Source organism: Cavia porcellus, unplaced genomic scaffold (genome assembly GCF_034190915.1).
Source record: "Cavia porcellus strain 051 isolate PalLab524CR breed Dunkin Hartley unplaced genomic scaffold, mCavPor4.1 scaffold_28, whole genome shotgun sequence".
NCBI lineage: Eukaryota > Metazoa > Chordata > Mammalia > Rodentia > Caviidae > Cavia > Cavia porcellus.
The window spans coordinates 19,561,084-19,583,917 of record NW_026947511.1 but is presented as its reverse complement, the minus strand read 5'-3'; the positions used below and the strand labels follow the sequence as shown (position 1 = coordinate 19,583,917).

General features: G+C 38.9%; 1 protein-coding gene across 1 annotated transcript in view; it reads left to right on the top strand.

The window, feature by feature from the left end:
* Positions 1-22,834, top strand: part of Ccdc6 (coiled-coil domain containing 6) — a 104,061-nt gene that overhangs the window by 32,763 nt on the left and 48,464 nt on the right. Inside the window, exon 2 of the mRNA XM_003473567.5 lies at positions 10,844-10,993. Coding sequence (XP_003473615.1) covers positions 10,844-10,993 — 150 coding nt within the window. The remainder of the gene's footprint in view (positions 1-10,843; positions 10,994-22,834) is intronic.

Genomic DNA, 22,834 nt, shown 5'->3' with positions numbered 1-22,834 from the left:
ATCAACCCCAAGCATCAAGGTGATAACAGTACATTTCCTGTCTAATCCAAATGGAGACTTTATACTCAATGTGAACTCTTTCAAGGAGTTAACTGTTCCGAGCCTCTTTCTTCACTGAACCAACCGGACAGTCTTCATCCATCAAACCCCAAGTAGCAAATCCAACCTTCTGGTTAAATCAGAAATGCCTTCCATCTCTTTAGAAAGCTTTACCTCAGTGGAAAGTTGGTCCTCAGAAGCCACGCTCTGCGACATTTTGAATGGCCAGCAGACTGCCTGCCTCCTTCACCTGCAGTTGCACGGGAAACAGTGTTGGAGCTGCACATAGTGGAAATGAATTGTTAAATCTTCATATCTTAACTGAATACTCATACCCATGATTGAGGAGTCCACTGGAAGGAACATCCAACTAGTACACTGTCAGACATTGTTCCAACATGTTTATTGTAGTAGCTGTGGCAGTAGAAATGTCAGGCAATAAGGAGATGGTTTTGGCGTGTGAGATAGGATGTTTGCCACATCAAAAGTTGGAGGACCATTTAATCACAGGGAATGCTTGTGATACAAGTGGGCAAAGGGATAGAGTGTACATTTAATATGGAATGATCTTTTTTTTCTTTGTCTTTTTTGTTTTTATCGGTACCAGGGATCGAACTCACAACCGCACACTTGCAAGGAAGGTGCTTATACCGCTGCGCTAAATCCCAAGCCCTAATATGGAATAATCTTATAAATCGAGTAAACATAGAGGTTATAAGGATGGATAATGTTTTCATAATTGATTAGAGAATTTTCATAATCTACACTCTCCTCAATTCCCAAAATTCAAAGTCTTTTACTTTTGGAGGAGAATCGTATCCTTCTATTTAGTCGAAGTCCCCTTCTCTTTCTTTACCAACTGAGTGTAGGGAATATTTTTGTAAGAGCTACCTTTTAAAGCAACATACTATAGGCCCAGCATTCTCTCTCAAGGCAGAATGATGCAGGAAAAACATGGATTTTACTTCCCATGTTCTACAGTCTTTGGCCTGTGTGCGGTTAACCACAGGTGCTCCCTAAATTTCTCTAGAGTATGTGATTGCTGTTTATGAAATGCTTTGTCAGGTAGGACCTTGGATTATCTCACATGTACAGAAAGGGATATGGAGGCATAGAGAAGATGGTAGCATGCCAAAGTTAAATAGGAATGAGTACAAAGGCATGCCTGATGCCTTCTGATCAGCTAGTGTAGTGTTATGTTACTGCCTTTGATTCCACTACCAGACTGCTCATCGCTACCTCAGGACTCGCCCCACAGAGTTACAGAACTCAGAGAGAAGGGATCTGGGCATCAGTAGCTAATTGAGGTTTTTTAAAAAAATGAATATTAGATGGTACTACTGCTAATGCAGTCTTAATATTTTGCTTTGAGAATTCATCGCCTGCAAAGCAGCTCTGTGATAGCTCTGTGCATACACATATTGACACAGGCATATATTCACTTTTACAGTATTTGAGTGCTTAGGATATACAAGGCAGTGTTCTCAACTTTGTGGTGTGACCGATTAGACTTTTAGCTCCAGAAGAAGTCAAGAGTTCTTCGGCGCAGTTCTAACAGATTAAAAAAAAGTGTAATTATTTATATGCATGATACTTATATACATTTATAATCTATAATATTTTGTGAATGTTATTTTTTTATAGTCTTGTTGAATAAAACTTTACTTGTGAGACCCTACTATGCATGAGTCTTACAGTGTCTTGTCTAACTTTAGTGTATCTTGTGGGAGTTTTTCTTTTTAAATATTAGGTCTGCCTCTTCTCCTACAGATGCATTTTCATTTTAGGAATCACTCCTATGCATTTCCATTTTAGGAATCATTTTAGAGTGGAGGTCACACTACTTAAAGGGAAATTTCAGAGTATAGAACTTAATGTGCTCTTGTAATTTTATCCATGAGAGTGATTGGTAAAATCTATTGCTCTCTATCTTCTCAAGGACCTTTAACTCTGCATTGATGGTAGGAGTTTGCTTATAATTTCTAAGGTTTTTCCAGTCCTTGGGAAAGGGGTTTAGGTATAGGTAATAATTGCTTCCTTTCTAAAGATGTGACATTCCAAAGTTACGTGTCACTTTCGTTGGCCTCCCTTTTTTATCAGAAATTACTTCCATAGAGTCACCTAGCTACCAGGGAGACTGGGATATGTAATTTTACTGTGTCTAACTAGGATGTGACTGGCAGCCTGTTTGCAAAAGAAGGAAGAAAAGTTAGCACTGAGAATTGGTCACTACTGCCTACTGTCGCTCAGTATGTCATCTAACAGTGGCGGTAAGGTAGAAGAGTTGGGACCACGTGGGACTATGTTTTGATATTGGCAGCATCCATATTGGTGGATGTGGAGTCATGCAAAGCTGTGAATAGTATGGAATTGCACTGTGGCTCCTCTAAGAACAGTGATGACTTTTTTGTTTTGTTTTTGTCCCGAGGTCTTGACCCAGTGCTTTGAATTTCAGCTAACTAGCAGAGGAAGGTGGAGAAGAGGAGGTTCACAGATTGAGAGAGTGCCCATTTGTTGACTGGTACTGCAGTGCTTGCCACATTTCTAGACTGAAGATTCTGTAGTCACAGTGGACCTAGCTCTGCCTAACACGCTCATATTCTGATAGGAGTGGCTGGGAGACAAAAGTAAAAAGATAAATCCTGCTGGCAGTGGATACTTTGAAGACAAAAAAGCAGTGGTAAGATAGATAGCAAGTGACTGAGGGCTGATGTTAGGTTTGGTGGTGGAAGTGACATTTTGGGGAGATCGGAAATGGCAGGCAGCAAGCAAGGATGGATGGAGCACAGATACTGAGCAGGAATGGGGGCGTCAGTGGAGCCCCCATTGAGTGAGTTAGCAGTTGTATGGCTGGTGCAGAACAATGGTGGTTGGACAAAGATGAGAAGGACAGACAGAGACATTCTCAAACTTTTCCATTAAAAACAAGAATTTCTAGTGGACTAAATGAACACAAGGGCAATGAGGGGAAAGAAAAACAAGGCTGATTTCATTTTTGCTTGAACAACTGAGTGCTTGGATTTTTAGCCAAGGTGGGAAGGAGCTGGGAGATGTGTCTATGGCTAGTTATGCTTTAGGTGCCCATATGATTGCCAGTTGGAGATGTTAAGTAAATAGCTGGCTAACACTCTGCAGACTGGAAAGTGTTTTCAGGCTAAGTCGTGTCCTATCCCTCTTAGTCAAGTTACACTTAACCGTAAGACTGGGTTATAGCTAACACCTCTACCCTAAGATCATTAGGCATGGCCAAGTATGAAGTGTGATCTTTCCTGTGCTCTCCATGATAGACTGAAAAGGTAGACTGAAAGGCATTCTCTTCAGGCTTCAGAAGTGCCAGAAGTCCCCAGCATTTGGTCTTTTGCTAGGAGGACTAATAGGATTCAGAATCAATACATACTCGGGTAAGATTTATTACTTGAAGGCAAAGCCAAATGGAACAGGTCCAAGGGCTGAAGTGTGGAGGAAAACAGAGCAGCTTGGTCTCTTCAGTAGTTGAAAGATGTACTTAATTCCTCCAGCATTACTTGTGACCACATACGTGAAGTGTTGTCTACCTTTGATCATCATGAACTGTAGCATTCGTAAAGTATAGACTCAGCTGCTTTTGCCATGTTAGGAAGAACTTGTCTGATATCTTAAGTTACCAGTTGACAGTCAGGGTCAACATTGTCAGCAAAACTTTCAAATCATACTAGGTAGGCCTGCTGGGTTAAATTCTGTCCACCCTTAGGAAGTGTACCTGCCTTTTCTTATTCTGCAGATTCTTGATATAGTTGAAATAATGTCCTTATTGACTTGCTTGTGGCAGACTTGCCCTTATGGCCTCTTGAAAGGGTTTCTCTTATTCCTACTGATCTCCCTTTGTTTGGTGTCTGAAAGCAGGGGAGAAGTCTGCTGAGTCAAGTTATATTACCAAAACTTGCAGGCAGTCCACAGGAACATTGTGTGTGGGTATGCCACCAGGAAAGACGTATTCTCTCACCAGCGTAGGGGAAACAGTAGCAGGAAATGACCCTTTTCATAAAGATTACCTGTCCGTCACTCAGTGTTTAGTTAGTCTTGGTTTGGGAAAGAAAATCACAGGGTATCTCTTCAAAAAGTCCAGGGTTTCTGTTTGAATTGTAGCTCCAGTCCTTCATAGAGTTGGTACCTTGAGTGAGTTACTTGACTTCTATGACCCATTTTTTCCATATCTGATGAGAGACTGAAATGTACAGTGAATGATGGGATAAAGTAGGTGATGTATGAAAGAGCCTGTGATAGAACATTTCTATATTCGTGTACTTTCATGCTCCCCACTCCAGCAGGTGTTGAAGTGCGTAGGTGCCAGACCTTAGGTGTGAGTGACCTGCCTCTCTCTTCTATTCCTGTAGTAGATGCAATGGTACTTCTTCTGTTCAATTTAATCTCATTAAAGTCTTTATACTTCAGGCGCTTTATGCAGCCAGGACGGGATTATCCTACAGCCAGGTGGTGAACGTATGGATTAAAGGTGTTGCTGTTGGGGCAGGGGATTTAGCTCAGTGGCATAAGTGCCTGCCTTGCTAGCAGTCAGTTGTGAGTTCGATCCCCGGTACCGATAAAAAAGAAAAAAAAAAAGTGTTGCTGCTCTTCGAGGCTAGGGGGATTTTATACCTCTTCAGGGCCTTGATAGTGTCTGTGGTAGTCACTGCCATAGCCATGCAGCACTTGCAGTGTAGAAGGTACTCTCAGATATGTTAAGTGAATTTTAACTGTGTTTTTTACTGACCATAGTCTACTTTTGTACTTACTAGGTGTTCTGGTCAGGAACTGTTGGCAAAAGAGAGGATACTTTCTGGGACAACATCGAGGTTCCCTCTGCTTGGTGCTTGTTTAGAAATTCAGGTACCCGGGACTGGGAAGCTTTGGTGTATTTTACTCCATCAGGATAAATGACTAGTTACAGTCCACCTTTAAGGTGTCATAGGTTCTATATAGTCGCATTCTTTACTCAGATTTTTGTTTTGTTCTCTTTATTTCCTGTAAGATTTTTCTGTCTTTGGGAATGTGCCTTGAGAGTAGATGGATTCCAGTGTTTTTTGTTTGTGATTGGGGCTTTCTTCCTGTTCCTGAAGTCACTTTATCGTGGAGCTCCCCCTATTGGTTATTGACGGAAGGAAGTGCTGGGCTGATTCCTTTTCCTGCATAAGTAGTGACTTAGATTTTCAAGCAGGCAGAGCTGTAGATATGTTACGTCCTTGTTCTTGAGGTCAAAGGTAGATAGAAATGTAGAGTGGTATTGGTGGTTTTCTTGTGCAAAACAGACAGGGTCTTTGTTCTAAGAATACAAGAGCAGCAAATAAGAGCCCTGAACAATAACTTCCCCAATGACTTTAAGCCAAGGTGTACTTTGGAGATAGTAATTTCATCAACTTGAAAATCATGTATTTAACTTAGTCAGTGATGTGAACCATGATAAACACAGAATATCAAAAAGGGTATATCATGACCCTTGTTCTTACAAATGTGTGTGGTTTGAAACTTCGTTAGACACTGACTTGTTTTGTGTGATCTTTTTCTCTATTGCTTATTACATCTGGGAGATTTATGCTGTATCTTTCTTTAAAAGTACAATCTTCACTTCAGTCTTGGCTCTTTACCTGAGTTAAATCTGCAGCTAAATGCAGCCATCAAAGAGAATCCTGTAAAACCACCTAAGGAAACTCCATCACCTCAAAGTGGGATAACTAATACATTTTTTTCCTCATAAGCTTGGAGTTGTGGAATGGCTTGTTATTAAATAACAGATAATTGATTGAGTGAGCATGTTCTCAGGCATGGTCTTCTAGGGTCTTTTTTTCCTCTTCCCCCCAAAATCATCAGGGTTAGGAAAAAGTCTTTCACATTATGGTATAATTTGGATCAATCCAATTTGTTTTTTCTCAGCTGCCAGTTGAAAGAGTGAGTAGCTAGGTGTGGCTTTGTTTGTAAGGAAAGGAATGTAGCTAATTTGAGAGCCTGATTGATTTGGGGAAAGGATTGTTCTCCATATAGGAATTAGGGAATTAAAACAGTTTTTAGTATACTACATATCTGGTAGTCGTAACAATGGGAAATAAAGAATTCTGAGAGGGAAAGCTGAGAAAATACAAGGAAACTTGAAAATTGCATCTGAGTTGATGCCGTATTTAAAGAGGAGGAAAAAAAAATCTTCCATTTCCCAACTTTAATAGAATCTCTTTGCTTTCAGAGAGCAGACCTGGTGTAAAATACCACACATTAGTTACATTGTGGCATGAATGAAGTTTTGAAAATTAGCCGTGGTAATTGAATCATGGTTTATGTTGTTGCAACAGAAAACACTATCCAATTTATATAAATGTTTATAACTTTTTGAGCATTCTTAAATTGATGACTGCCTGTAAGGATAGTAGAAGTGATCCTTGAAGCATGGGTTCTTTCTAAATATGTCAAACTGATAAATATTAGGCATGTAATGATTACATAAGTTTGTGATTATTATAGTGACATAAAATGAGAGCTTTTTCACACTGTATTTAATTATAAATTTGAGCCTGCATTGCCTTTGTACCTAAGGCTACTTAACAGTTTTACATTTCTTTATATTTCTGATATGAACAAAAACAGGCTTGAGATAATCATGTTTTAGAAAGCTTCATTGAGCTATCATTTACATACCAGAAGGATGTCCACCTAAGATGGCCAGCCCATTGGTCCTTAGTATATTTACAGTTTTGTGATTGTGACTGTGATTTAATTTTAGGTGTTTTTTATTTTCCCAAAGAACTTGGTGTCCATAGGCAGTCAGCTTCACCCAGCCTTCCCTGCCTTGCCTCTTACAACCACAGTTCTTTCCATCTCTGTATATTTTCCTGTTCTGTACACTTCTAGAAGGCGATTCTCATAATAGTAATCTTTTCTGACAGGCTGCCGTCATGTACTTACTGTATTGCTTTTGAGATTTATCCATGTGGTAATATGTATCATTACTAAGCTGGAAAAGGATTTCTCCACCAAGGATACATAACCTTTGCTTTAACATTTTCATGTTATTCAAAATAAAGAGTAAAGGAATCATATGGCACATGTAAGTTATAAAGCATGGGAAGTGAGAACCCAGATTCCCATTACTCAGTTTAAAAAGAATGATGCTAATAACATTGCATTTTTCTATGAGTTTCATTTCTGTTTTATTCTTCTTACTCTTAATCTTGCGAAGGTCTCTGAAACAACATCTACTCTACTTCTTAGTTCAATATAGAAACGTATTTTCCTGTAGTTTTTTTCATTCAATCCTGTGTTTCTTAGATTTGTTTATATTGTGCTTACCTGATCTTTTTTAAGTTTCATTGTTTTTCTTTTTATTTTTTTGCTATTGTCCTTATAGGTATTTGGGATGTTCCCAGGTATTTTACTTAACAACAGGAATGCAATGAAATTTTTTTTTTGGTCTTTTTCATTTTTATTGGTACCAGGGATCGAACTCACGACCGCCTGCTTGCAAGGCAGGTGCTTATGCCGCTGAGCTAAATCCCCAGCCCTGCAATGAATATTTTTATACTATTTCCTTGTATATGTGGAATGGGTTCATTAGTACATGTTAGACTGTCTGGGGCTAACTGGCCTTTCTCTAAAGCTGGTTTGAAGGAGCCACAGGCTGGTAAAACTTGGTAACTGTTAGAGTCAAGCTCCTGAATTGTTTTCCACTTGTCTCCACCTTCTTAGTCCTCCTCCTCTTTCTCCTCACAATACTGGGGGCTCAACCCCAGGGTGTCTTGCATGTTAGGCAATTGCTGTACCACTGAGCTACACCTCCCATCTCTTCTGAGGTCTTTTTATCTAGAGAGTCACCCCTTGGTGTGTTCATGTCTCTGGCCTGTAGTTCTGTGACAGTGGCCTAGATAGAGTCTGAGGCAGAGTAGCACAGATTGCCAGGACTCACCATGGGTCCACTCTGGTTTCTCTGTGTGTCGGTGACTTGCTGGCTATTCTGAATTAATAAGGATGCATTAGTTGTGCAGGATTCGCAGGAGGTATAAACTAGTCTAGTGCTCCCGTGGACTAAATAGAAAATTGTAATTCTGGAGCATGTCCTGAGATCCTTTCCTAGGCCACTCTTATTTTAAAAGAAATAGGGGTAAATGTAGTCTTGTTATGTGGCACTGCCACCCAACCCCTGCCATATTAACCCTTAAATGCTAAAAATTTCTGCAGAGCTGTGATTTGTGTTGATAAACCCACTGGTATTTCTGATACTTAATTCTTTAAGAGCTGCCAGCATCGGACATGAGAGATTCCGTTAAACCCTGAACATCTTCCAGAACAATTGATTTGTGTTGTGTTGCACCCGGTAAGAGGCAGTTTAGAAAGGACAGAGTTTGGTTTAGTTGCCAGGCTCGCTCTCTCCCTCTCTCTCTCCCTCTCCATCTCTGCCTCTGCCTCTGCCTTTCTGTCTCTTTCTCTCTGTCTCTGTCTCTCTGTGTGTGTATGTGTGTGTGTGTGTGTAGGGAGTTCTTTCTCTCATTGCAGTATAGTTTCAGATGTTATTTCATGATTTTAAGATCATTAAGATTTAGAACATATATGAGGATTCAAGAATTACAAAAGAAACTAGGTTTTATGAAATACGGACCTTGCTAATTACCAGGGTCCTTTTTTCAAGTCTTCTGTCAACAGTCTACAGCTCACAAACCATAACAGTGATCCTCTTACATGTACGAAGTGTGCACCCTTTAACGTGTACTGGAGACCACCATTGTTTAGGTTATTTAGTAGGTTGTGTAAAATATTCACATTCTCTAACCTCAGACCATTTTCATCACCTCTAATAGAAACCCTGTACCCATAAGCAGTCATTCCTTATTCTTCCCTGGCAACCACTAATTAGTTTTCTGTCTTAATGTTCTTTTTTCTGTTACACTGAAATTTGTCTCTGTAACTTAATGGTAAGAAGAAAGAGGAAGAGAGAGCTGCAGAGCTAAATTCTTTTAAGGTTTATTTTTATCTTCACAGGAATAAATTCTTGGCATTGATTTTTCAGCTTCTCACTTATAGGCCCCCATGTAAAGGGGAAGGTTGCCTCCCGAGCTTCAGAGTCCAGTCCAATTGCTTATTATTAAATTTACCGTTCATCTAAAATGTTAAATGTATAATAATGTGCAGGTAGTTGAGTCTGGCCTGATAATAGAAAATCATTTATGACAAACACCCTTTTGAATTCTAAGTCCAGGAACACCAGCAAAAGTGTTATAATTCCTCTCTCTCTCTTTCTCGTCTGTAACTTTTAAAGTCAGAGTTCAAATAATATACAATAAGACTTTCTGAGTCAAATCTGGGGTAACTGAAAAAGCTTGTGGGTTTGAATATATGTGTCACATATGCCTTAATTAGGAACCTGTAGATTCCTGCTCATTGCATTAACTAGGGGATTTTGATGATTGTGGAGCTGGAGGAAGAGTGGGGGTTGATTTAAAGGGCCAAGCGATGTCCCAGTCCTCAGCAGTTTCCCTTAATAGCACAGAAAAAAGTAGGGGATTAAAGAGTGTCGGTGAACTGGATGTGTAAAGGATGCCTCTGAGAGCCAGGGACTGCTCACGGAATGTCCTTGGGTGGTCAAGTGACGCTATCAGCTAATGGATGTTCTTTGTCCCTCAACTCTCCTGGACCACCCCAGAATGGCTTTATTTGGACCTTCAATGTTGAACCTTCTACATTCCCAGCTTTTGTGTAACTTTGGTTTTTAGTCTAAGCACTGCTTGTGGGTGTCTTTTGTAAGAATGTTCAGCAAAACAGTTCAGGGCTGGCACTTTCTCTAGGGCTCCTGTGATGGTGAGCTGGGATGTGATGATGCAAAAACTGGGCATCAAGGTGTATGTGGGTATCAAGCTGTAGGTGTGAGTACCAAATACACGCTACCAGAGCTGGAGTGGTGCTTGGACCTTTTATGGTAAAGGTTGTTTAATGGGGGTGCCCCTTGGCTTACTGTCCTTCTTCTAGCTGTTACGTATTATTACAGGTGACAGGTGCTGTAGATTTGGAATTCATATACTACTTCCCTGTGGTTGGCAGGTAAAACAGGAGTGTGTTATTGGGATAAATGCATGAGAATGTGGAAATTTAAAAGTGCTTTGAATACAGTTGAGACCATTTCTTTCTAAAAAGATGAATTTCTTTCAAGATGGTTAGGTTTTCTGTTTGGTCTATTAAAATTTTGGGCGAAGAGGAATTGAGCATCAAGACTACAGTATCATCTCTGTTGCACGATGCCAGAGCCCATTAGCTTCTGTGGCTTTAATGTCAGTAAGGCCTGTTCTTGCTATTACCTGCTTTGCTGCCCACCCAAAAATAATCCCAGTAGGAAAATAAAGTGAAAAATGAAGTTCTTCTTGTTCAACTTCTCCCTTTGTCCCTTAGTTTCCCACCTGACAGTAACTACTTTTGGGCTGTTTGATGATATGCCTTCTGGTAACCATTCCTTGAACATGTCACTGTTTCTGTGTCTCTCTGTGTGTCTGCACTGTTTTTTTAAATGATATGTCTAGACCCTTTCGCCACCATCCTAAAGTGGTGACACATTTTTTAGAAGACGGACCATACATAGTATAGAGATCTTTTGGGAAATTGTAATATTTGCTCTTTGGGCCACTGATGAGTTGCTTGGTTTTGTGCTTTTTGGGAAATGGTGGTTCGCAGTTAAAAACAGAGTGCTAATTAAAATGGGCACCTCCTCTGTAAATAACAACTATATTACAATTAGTAAATATCCTGTTTCCTTATCATGTGTTTTTGTTTTGTTCTCCCTTGTTTTTCTTTTTTTAAACAGCAAGCCAGGGCTGAGCAGGAAGAAGAATTCATCAGTAACACGTTATTTAAGAAAATTCAGGCTTTGCAGAAGGAGAAAGAAACTCTTGCTGTAAATTACGAGAAGGAAGAAGAGTTCCTCACTAATGAGCTCTCCAGAAAATTGATGCAGGTAAATTATCATTTCTACTTTCTCATCTTCCCTGCCTATTTTCTTCTCTAGGAAAAAAATGACTTTGATAGAGCACTTTGCTTGAAATATTTGCTGATGAGGTTGTGGCAAAAGTTCTTTGGAGATGAAAAATAACATGTTAAGAATGATGGCAGTATGATACTCAAGGATTTGGTTTTTTGTAGCACATCTGCTTAGGAAAGCTAAGGTATTTTGTACCTAGAGCATTTAAAAAGATGCAGACAAACACGAGGCTTTAACATAGGTGATATTCTATATATAAATTTGGAAATATGGGGATTAATACCACATGTGAGATTTTTTATTCTCCTTTTAGGATGAATCTATAATGAATATGTAATTATTTTGACAATCATAAGTGGGTCTTTTGCACCAAAATATGAGATTATAAAATGAAATGTCTGTCGGTAGGAAAAAAGATATCTATGATAGTTAAAATTATATAGTCAGTTGTGTCCCAGTGGGTTATATGTTACTGAACGGGTATCAGATTAATAAGGGTTAACAGTATTCACTTGAAATATAGAAGACACTGGGCCAGAGGTTTAGGTCAGTGGCGTAAGCACCTGCCTGGCAAGTGCAAATTCGTGAGTTCCATCTGGGTACCGTAAATGAATGAATGAATGAATGAATGAGTGAATAAAAAAATACATAGGAGACCCTGCATAAAACATATGAGGGACTTGACTTCTAAAGTCTGAATTAATATCATTTTCCAATGTGAAAGCAAAAATAGGAGAAATAGTTTATGCATTACTCAATATGAAGTTAAGAGTAAATAAGATTGAACTTTTATTACTGTAGATACTGTAGTGTTAAGGCCATTCAATGCTTGTTTTTCTTCCTAGTTACAAAAGGTATTGTTCCAAACTTATGTAAAATTAATTGTACATGCAGCTGTTGAAATGTGTAGAATAGATGTACCCAGGCATTATCATTCAGCATGGATTCATGGCAGGAGTTCTGCATTCCAACTTCATATTTCTTCATTGCATTGTGATGTAGAGAAAGAAGGAGGGAAAAGTTTAAGGTCACTTTTAATGTATTTCACCTTGGCAACATTAGCACCTTGGCTTTATTTTATATGATGGGCTTCTGAAACTATACAGATACAGTTATGGATTGTTTTTCTTGAGTTCAGTGTTTAATCAGATCTTCTAATTTATAACATTGCAAGAAATACTCTCTTCGACCCGCAGAACTCACATTGTTTTTTGTATTTGGTGTCTTGGGCCAAAGTACCTTATAATGCATTTGAAACTTAGCAAGATTGTGTTCCCTTTCTCTGTAAAGATTCATCTCCAATGTGAGTGGTTGTGAGGTTCATAATTGGCCTCCTTTCACTTACCATAGCCTGCTTATTTTCCACAGACATTAATGTTCCTTAAAATAAAGAAAGGAAATTTAAGAGTCATATGCAGCAGAAGAGGAAGTCAGCTATAGTAATATATATGGCATACAAACCTTCTTTAAGCTCTGAGCATCCTACAAATAATGCTATGACTTTGAGAATTATGATTATTTTTCTTTGCTTCTTATATTTAAAAAATTAGTTCTACTTTGTCAGAAAGTATTTCATATACAATATTAAAAATCCAGCCCCCTCCCAATTTTTACTAAAGAGATTGAAGAGTTTATGAATTGAACAACACACTGAGTTGTTTTTATCAAGTGGAGTACATAATGTGTAGCTTTAAACTTCATGTAGCCGTGTGTTATGCTTGCTCTCGGTCAAAACATAGGATGTGGTATGAAGTGTGACTCTGTGAAGATGCTGTATCTATAGCTTACGGTAAGGCAACTTGTAGCATCTGGACTAGTGGATGTTTAGCATGTTGAGATAGTTTCTTCATTTTTAGGTTTTGCTTGTTTGTTTAAATGGTGTAGTAAATACATTACAAAATGTATCATTTGTAACCATCTTTTGAGGGTAGTATTAAATAATTTACTATTGTGCAGCCACCACCATCTGTCTCTACAGTATTTTTAAACAAACCGTGTACCCACTAAACAATAATGGCCCATTACGTCTCCCGATTCTTAGCTTATACATGGTGATGGATGGCAGGTAGCTCAGTGTCGAGGTGCCTGGCAAGTTTCCAAGATGTGTCTGTCTGTAGCACAATAGATAATCAGTTACTTTCGACAGATTATCACAGCATGCTCATTCTGTAATAATCTATGAACCTGCCCTCTCTTGTTGGCCAGCTAGAAAATGCTCCTTGCTGTAGGGGGAAGGGCTGTGTGGCTTTTCATATTCAGCCACCCCTACCCCTTTTTCCCAGGACATATTTCCTTAATGATTTCAACCAGTCCTTTGTTGGATACTCACATTTTCTGCCACCCAGCATGGAAGTACTGTTCTCCATCTGGAAGATTTTTAGAGTAATTGATACCAATAGACTTTTCCAACTGTGTAATTACTTTAATATGACTTTCTGTGATATTTGCTTCTGGATAGAACTTTTTTTTTTAATGAAAAGCCTGCTAAAAGGAACCATTTTGCAGGTGTCACCAATAGACAGATAGGTAAATTGAACACCGTGAAAGTGTTTAGCATTCTTCATACTAGCAGGCTAATTTATAGAACAGTTTTTGTTTTGTCAGTGTGCTTTGGCTGTTATCTCTGATAGTAATTGGACATGGCTTTTATGTGTATTTCAAAGGGACGCTTTGATCCTGAGGACAAAAATGAGAATATTACTGTAGAAGAGATGTGTCCTTTCCTATTTGCTTTGGTTCAACTGGTGTACCTTTAAAAATGAACTCAGGTTTAGTTAAGTGCAGTTAAGAGGAAATTCTTTCCTTCTTAAGACCAGGTATGGGAGGTAACTTAAACATCCCCAGCAGTGCTGAGCCTTCCCAGAACACACAGAAAAGATAGCATGCAGCTTTTCTCCCTTGGTTTTATCTTTATCCAGTGGACAAATACAAAATTATATCTTTACTTTGTGAAGAATCTTGTATGAAAAATTGCATTATTTTGAGCACAGACTAAGACTGAATGCTTGTTTTATGAGAAATTGTCCAAAAAAAAAAAAAAAACCTAGTAGTTTTGGCAAGTCCAGTATGAACCTGTATCTAAATTCTGCTCTTGCATGTTCTGAAGAGAAGCTATAATATAATAATAATTTTTTATCCATATTTACAAGAAATTTTTGTCAGAATTTGATATATTACATATGTATAAGGGAAAAAATAAAAATAACTATTTTCGCAAATGTTAGCTATGCCTATGTTTTGATGCTGAGCTTACAGGTTATGTTAAATTTTTGTGTCCTTTCCTGATTTTGTAAAAGTACCAGTATTACTATTATAGCTAGGAAATACCTTATTTCTTTAAAATGGAACTTTTAAATTCTATTGCCTGATTGTTCTTAGGTTTTGAAACCTCCTTGGCTGCCTCTGACTTGAGAGCTCAGAGTCTTGCTATCATGGCTTCATCTCTTTGTCATAAACACCAGGACACTGGAGTCCCCTGCAGAGTTAGGATTATTCTAGGCGGCAGTAGATTCAGGACTTACTACATCATTAACAACTAATCAGAATGCTCTAATGATTAGCTAGTTGGTCTTTTTGTGTTTCACTCCCTGGGTAACTGTTAACCACCAATTATCAGGGCTGACTGGAAGACCTGTCATTGCTGAGATTTATAATGATTTTAGCAATTGTAAATCTTCCCACTTGCTTTTATGCAAGTCTGATGCAGCGAGTCCATTTCCTACGTAGTCACTGCTCAGGATTGTTGTTTACACTCTTAACACATGGGGCTGCCAACAATTTATACACATGCACTCTAGAACAAGAAGAGTATCCAGGATTACTTATATCTCAACCTTTGCAATCCATTTTTTATATTTCAGGGCTTAAAATAGGTTATAATTTTGTGCTTTTGTTTTTGAAACAGTTTCTGGTCCTCAGCAATGCTATTATAGCTCTAATAGGAATTATTGCACTTGTACCCTAATAGGGGGATATAATTCATACTGATGATTGGAAATAAGAAAGAAAAGTGTCTGGAGCTCTATCAAGTATCATAACTTGTTTTTGTTACTGACCTGGTCTCTGAGGTTAGAATGCCTCCTAGAATTAAAGTAGTTTAAGTTTTCTTAGCATCTATGGAAAGATGATATATGGAAGGAAGGAAGTTTGTGGGCAAAACCACTGCTGAACCTGCCACAATTCAAAGATTGATAGCTGAGCAGTTCAGAAGAGTGTCATGCAACAGAATTATTCTTCCATATGTTTGGCAGAGGACTACAGCTACAAGAAAGAATTTCAGTAAGTTTCCACATGTGCCTGTTTACCTGAACAGAAGGGTTACCTCTTGCTTTACCTTCTTCCTCCTCTCTTGAGTACCATCGAATGGAATTGTTTGTTTCCTCCCTCTGTAGGAGTGTGTGGCTGAATAGCATGATGTGTCTGTAGGCATCAAAAGTGAGAGAGAACGATCAGTTCTCTTCTTTTTAAATATGCACATCAGAATCTGAAAGTATTTTCTGCCCCCCCAAGTCACTAAGGTAGTAATGGTCTTATTTTGTGTAGCTAAAAATCACACTCAGGATGACAAATAATGTACATGATTTGCTTTTGTCAATTTCAAGAAGACCATGGCTAAAACTGCTGTCACATCCATTCACATGCAACAGAGTGGGAGAAAAGACCTTGAATGAAATAGATGGCTGGGTCTGTGACCCTCTTTGCCTGTGTTTATTCATGGCTTTAATACTGATCAGAGAAATTTCAATACAATAGCTCTGAAGCCAAATGGGCAGAATTTTTTTCATGTTTTATTTCTAGTTATCTGAATTTCAGCTTTGTCTGATTTTCAAGTCTTTATAATGCAAGAGATTTATATATTGCATTCACAACATATCTGCAGGGAGCTGCCAGGGTTTTTATTTATTTTTTAAATGGATTTTAAGTGCTGTAACCACCAGTGGCTAAAGTATAAAATAGTACCACCCCAGTTTATTTTTGGTGATGTGAATTGAACCTAGGGCTTTTCACTGAGCTAGCCCCTTTTATTATTATTATTATTATTATCATCATTATTTTGAGACAGCAAAGTCATTAAGTTGCCCTAGATAGGCTTGAATTTGTGATCCTCCTGCTTCAGTCTCCCAGATTGCTGGATGATAGGCATATGCTACCATACCCAGCATAAATCAGAATTCCGCTAGTAGCATGCCAAAAAACCCCTCAACACAACATAATTTGTTGCGATTAGAAAATGCAACGTCTTTGCACTTTAGTCTTAAAAAATTGTTGAGTTTTTTTTAAAGCGTGCAACTGTGTGTCTGTCTGTACATACACTCCTAATGTTGCTGCTACATTTAATGCTCTAGCACAGATTTTAAAAAATGTAAGGGCAGGAGGACTCAGAGCCTTCTTTATTGATTTCTTTGGCATGAGAAAAAAGCAGGAGGCAAAAAGAAGGCAAAGAAAAATAATTAGGTGGAACTGGGGCAAAAGGTTGCTTTATTTTCTTGAGTAAATGGGAAGCCTCATTATTTCTAGTTGGAAAGGTGAATCTTGTTTATTGGTGAATGCGTGCCCTCCCATTGATAAAACTTAGCTATCATCACACAATTTTCAAATACTGAAACTTTGTAGTTGTGAATGTTGTGATACTTTACATTTTATTTTCAAAACAATTAACAATTAGTCCAGTCGGTAATTACCTTAAACTACTTATATCCTGCTACTGTCTTTCTCTCATGTCCTTCTTTTTCCTCCTTATTGATAGAATAAATGTGAACCAGGAAAGAAAGATGAAACTTTTTATTTTAATCTCCAATAATGAGTCAACCTAGAACGAACACTTTGGATTAAGGCTTTTGGGGGCTTTTGTTCTTAGGGCATTGATAAGTCGCTTGGAAAAAGCTGAAAAACTGCAGGTTTTTACAAAAAACAGATTCTAGAGTGTAAAGGACTTTTTTTGTCTCATGTCAGAAGTATCTTTTTATCTCTCCTTGTCCTAAAGAGACTAGTGAAAAGATATTAGTGCTTTAGCAGGCATCATGCTGTTGGAAATCCAGGCAAGGTAAAGTTAGGCTTTTGGTATTCTGAGAAGATGGGGCGTCTGATTTATTCTGAAGCCAGCTGTTCGAGAACAGGGGCCTGCTGTCAAGTGTGCTGCAAGCAAAGAACAATTTTATAGAAGGACTTAGCTGTGTTTTTTTCTTCTCATAAAAGTTACATGTAGCTTTTAGTTTAGACAAACCTCAGGGATGAATGAATGTTAAACAAGGTACCAAAGCACTTTTGGACCGAGAGCTGGAGGAGCATGGGAGTTGAGAAGGGAGACTGCAGGCCTGTAGCTGTTTTTATTCTGAGGATTTTTATAGTTCTCTCGAAAACAGCTGTGATACGCACTCGGTACTCATGTGGAGCTAGGACCACAGAGCTCAAATAGTTAGGGATGATTCTCACTTGCAACTAGAATCATGAAGAATTATATCCTCAGAATAAGAGCGACCAGTTCTGTATGAATTGCAATGAATCAGAGACTTAAAGCTTTGATTCTAGATTAAGGTATACCCAGGCTTGAGTGCCTGGCAGAAGATAACAAATTTTTTTGGAACAAGATACTGTCATGCTGGGCCACAAGTTTGCTCTATAAATAAATCTTCAAATTCAGTATCCAATCCACAGGCAAAGACAGCCAGGCATGTGAAGCTGTGAGATGGTTATGAGTGTGAAGAAGAAATAACAATGCGGACTTCACAGATAGAGCAGATACCAGAATTATCAGGCCTGGACTATACAAAGCACATGCTTACTGCATGTAAAAAAATAAAAGCCAAGCTTGTCATCTTTGGGTTGTAATTTTAGGATTAACTATATGATAATATATTCAAATATAGCTGATATGGACAGATACTTAGAAAAAGACAACTTTCCACAGCTGACTGATGAAATAGAAAATATAGAAAAATCATAGGCTTCCACAGAAAATGATTTCCAGGTTCACACAGTTCCATTGAGAGTTGTACCAAACATTCAAGGATAAAATGTTTCTGATCTTGCTTATATTCTATAAGGGAAAAAAAGGTTTCCGGGGGTATTTTGAGGCCCAAAAAAGATTAATGCTCAAATTTAAACAGATACTGTTCAGAAAAGCAAATTATGGTACAGTCTCAATCACAACCAAAAATCCTAAAGTAAATGAAGGCAGCCCTATATTAAAAGATTAAGGCACCCCAGCATTGTGGGTTTACACAGGGAATGCAATTAGTAGAAAACCAGAAAGTCTAATTAGCTACACACATGGAATAAAAATAATCACATGAATAAATGGGAGAAAAAGGATAAAAAAATAACAATTCATGGTAAAATTTTAGTGAACTGGGAATAGGAGAGAACTTCAACCTGATAATGTCCACAAAGAACTTCCCCAAACATTGTTTAACTGGGGCAAGTTAATAGCTTTGTCTTTCAAAAAAAAAATCGACAAGTAGACAGAATATCTGTTACATTCACCTAAATGTTTTTTTTTTGTTGTAGATTCCTAGTCAGTGCAGAAAGGCAAGGAAAAGATAAAAAACATCAGGGTTAAAAGAAAGCTATGATTATAATTATGTAAGTAGAAAATCTCAATGTGCAGGTAATTAGAATTGCTCTTGACGTGAAAAATTATATCACTAGGTATTGCAGTAAAAGGTGAAAATAAAAATGACAGCATCAAAACCAAGGGAAATTATTAAGTGCATGGGGAAACAGAACACCAATGGGGAGTTGAAACTTTGAGTAACTTTAGTCACGAGGTAACTTCAGAGCAAAATCTTTAGAGAACAGGAGGGCAACTGGGTGTGTAAATTTTTGAGGCCAAAGTACTGCACGGAGCAAGCAAGTGGTAAGACCTGAAGGTGGGTTGAATTTACACATAGGAGGAACAGCAGAGAAGCTTGTGTGTCGGAGTGGAATCGGAGGGTGAGGCGGATAGGAGGTGACATTGAGGAGGTTGTGAGTCTGGGGTTGAAGGCCAGCACGCACATCAAGTAGAGCTTGGGACCATGTCAGGACTTTGGCTTTCACTCTGCCATTGGAGGTGACCACAGAACGGTGAACAGGGAAATAATCTGTTACCGTAATTGTGTTTGTTGGTGTGTATTAAAGAGGTTATGGGGGCCAAGAAGATGGGGGTGAAGAAATGCATTAGAAGACTGTTCTGTAATCCATGCAGAGAGATGGAGAGCACTGTTTGAGGATGGTAGCAATAAACATGGTGACCGTAGGATTTTGGGTGTGTCTGGAAGAAATAGCCCATTGCATGTGTGAATAAATTAGAAGTGGGTGTGTGGAAAAAGAGAGGATCAAGGAAGACACAGAGGTTTGGGCTTTCATGAGTAGAAAAGGAATTTCTACCCCTGAAGGTAGAAGAGACAGCAGGTAGAATAGATTTTAGTGGGAAGGTCAGAGGCTCTTTTCAGATGTCCAGACTTCAAATGGAGAAAACAGGCAGTTGGACAGAGCCTTTGGCTGTTGGTAGAGAGAAGTCTGGGCTAGCGAGATAAATTTGGGAATGTTGTCATATGAACTTATTTATCACCTGGGGATTAATGCTCTCATGGGGAAGGTTGGGGGTTGCCCAAAGAGGAGGACCAAAGACGTACAGGAAAGCATGAAAGGAGGAAGTAATGACAGACCACAGAGTGGGAGAAGATATTTGCAGTATAAATTACTGCCACAGTACTACAAATCAGTAAGAAAACACACTCTGAAAGAAAGACAATAAAAGACTTGAACAGATGCTTCCCCTACGTGGATGGCCAGATAGCCAAATGAAAAGGTACACAGCCTCATTAGTAACTGAGAAAGGTGAATTAAACTACAACAGCATACTGATAGATTCTCATGCACTCCTTGAAGAGAGTGGAAATTACTGCCACAGCTTTGAAAGCAATCTGGTATTATCAGGTTAAGTTGAAAATACTCCTTCTTTATGACCAGCAATTCTATCCCTGGGTATATATCATATGGCATACCTGTGTCCACCACGTATGTCCGCGTCCCTTCTGTTATGTATCACAACAATCGGAAGCTAGACATGACCTCACACCTACTATTACTAGAATTAAGTGTGATATACTCATTCAGTCTGATACTATGTAAGACACTAAAGATATAAGCCACAGTTTGACTTATCACAAGTTCATTTACCAGAAAAAACTAGATAAAAAGTATGAAGCTAAGTAAAATTAATGTTCAGAATTAAATACATAAGCACAAAAAGTTTTAGGAAAAAGGGAGGAAGTCACAAACATAAAAATCGGGCATGGTTGTCTTGGGATTTGGAAGGGCTGATTAGAGAGAGACAGTTTTGGAGAAGCTGGCTGTGTATTTCTTGATTTGGGTAATGATTACTTGAAAGGATTAATATCTTCATCCTGTGTGATTTAATTTCTACGTGGTTATTGATTCTGTTTGCTTCTTAACTGTATCCTTTGTAATTAACTAGTTGTTTTGTTCATTCTGAGACTTAATCCTAGGGCACGGTCCACCCATTTAACTGGTCAGTATTTCATTGAGACTTAATCCTAGGGCACGGTCCACCCATTTAACTGGTCAGTATTTCATTAGTAAGGATTTTCCTGGGTGCTGGGTGTAGAATAGAATGGGCCTGTCACTAACTTTCGTAAAGCTTGCATTTAATGGGAGTGAGTGACAGTGGGTTTCCATGTGATCAGGGGTGGTTGCATACATCAATGATAAGGGCACAAACCTCATTTGAACCTGGTTCATCCTTTCCTGTCAGTCTTGGGGCAAGGCATAGTTTCATTCTTCCATTGTAGGTGATAATACTATAAACTATGGGAATCAAGCACATTGATGTTTAGTACGTGGTATTAGTTAAATGCCATGAAGTACTAGCTGCTTTTAGAAATACCAGATGAAAAAGATGAAAAGTGACATGAAACAGACATTAAAATGCACGTGAATGACAATGCACTTGTCACAGCTTAAGGAGGGGGAGTGCGCTGTGTGCCACACGTGGGAAAGCACTGTGGAAGTCTTGAGTCGCCCTCCCTTCCAGTAATTTGAAGGGAAGGAGTCAGGCCCTTTAGCGAGGCACAGTGTGAGCAGGGTGGGAGGTGGGAGAGGACAACAGTTTCTATTAACAGTGGGCCTGGCAGGGGCTGTCACACCTAACAGAACTCTGGACCAACCAGAGTGGCCAGCATGATGAGATTCTTGGTTTTTATGTATGTGTATGTGTGTGTTTAGGAAAAAGAGCTTTTGGAAAAACATATGAGCTTTGAAGCATGATTACAACTGCTCCCTTAGACCCATCCATTCCTTGTTTTCTTGGTGCCTGAACCTTGAAAGTGTTTGCTCGCAAACCTTCGTATGTCACTTGCACTCAGTGTGGCAGTAGCATGAGCAAAACTGAAATGTTCCACTAGTGAATTTGGGCTTGATCTGCGGGTAGCAGGGAGCCACGGAAGGGCTTTGAGTTGGGCACTGAAGTACCTACTGGGATGATCTTCAGTGGATCTGGGGATCCAAAGGCAGGAATTGGTGTAGCCTCCTGACAAGCAATGTAAGAGCTAAACTGATTGGATCACAAACACGGAGAAGAGAAGGTGTGTTTGACAGCTGATATGGAGGCTGACTTAATGTGATTTGATAACTGAAGAGATGTGAGGTGTGGAGCGAGAATAACAGTACCAGTAACAGCAGGAAGGAGGTGGAAGGGAGAGTGGGCCCAAGAGACAGTGGTGATTCACCGACTTCGAGGTGGGAGTCGGAGTTGCTGCTCAGAAGAGTTGAAAAGTTAGTTCTTGAGAGACACTTGATGTTCCGAGTGATATTTTAGGATATTTCATAAAATTTGTTAACACTCTGATTAATTGTTTCAATGCAAGTACTGTCTTTTTTACTGTTACATGAGACAACTCTATTCCTTGGTGATTGTTTATAATGGTAGGTAAGTATGCAGAGGGAGGTATTTCTGTTGACTAATTAAACAGGTGACAGCATCTCAAGTTTGTTCTCAGTTTGCTTTGAGAAGCTGGTTTCTGAAGATGGCAACCAGAAGGCCTGCCAGTCTCAGTAAGGAATAGGTTGATCTACAGTTTTCTTAGCCTTTGACTTGGCTACCTTCTGCTGCCATATTGGGCTGGAGGATTGCTCAGCACCCAGCCTTCATGTGCACCTGTGCTGGCTGTTGGTGGTGGGTCACAAAGGTGAGTGGTTTCAACACCTCAGACCTTCTCAAGAGACTTGTGCTAAGAATAGTGAGTTATTTGGTGCACAGTTATTGAATATCTTATGCAAGAAGCCTGGTTCATTGACATGCTTCCAAAAAGCAAATTATAAGGACAATTATTGGTAATTGAATGATCTTTAAGGCTAGTATGCTTGAGATCAAATTAATGCTACACTTGTATTTTTTAAAGGACTGGATGTTTGCTTTGGGATTCCACATACGAGGTGTAATAAAAAAATATGGTAATGTTTCAAAAATTTTAAAAAATATATTGTAGTAAAGGACACGTTGCCTGTAATCCTCTTCAAGCCTCATTCTTGCCTTGTCTGTAGCAGTTCTGCAAGTCCTCTTTTGATTAGGATCTTTAACTGTACTGTCATAGACACCTTGATCAATTCAGTGTTTACATTCCATGATCATTTTGACTTTGGGGAAGAGCTAGAACCTGCACAGTAGCATACCCAGTCAGGTGGATGGAGACACCATGTTATTTTTGCAAACGTTTCTCACACAGTATTCACCCTCAAATTTTTGACAGCTTAAAAGGACATTTCACAAAAGAAAACTTCCAAAATGGCTTCAGGAATGTGCAAGAAGAATGGGCT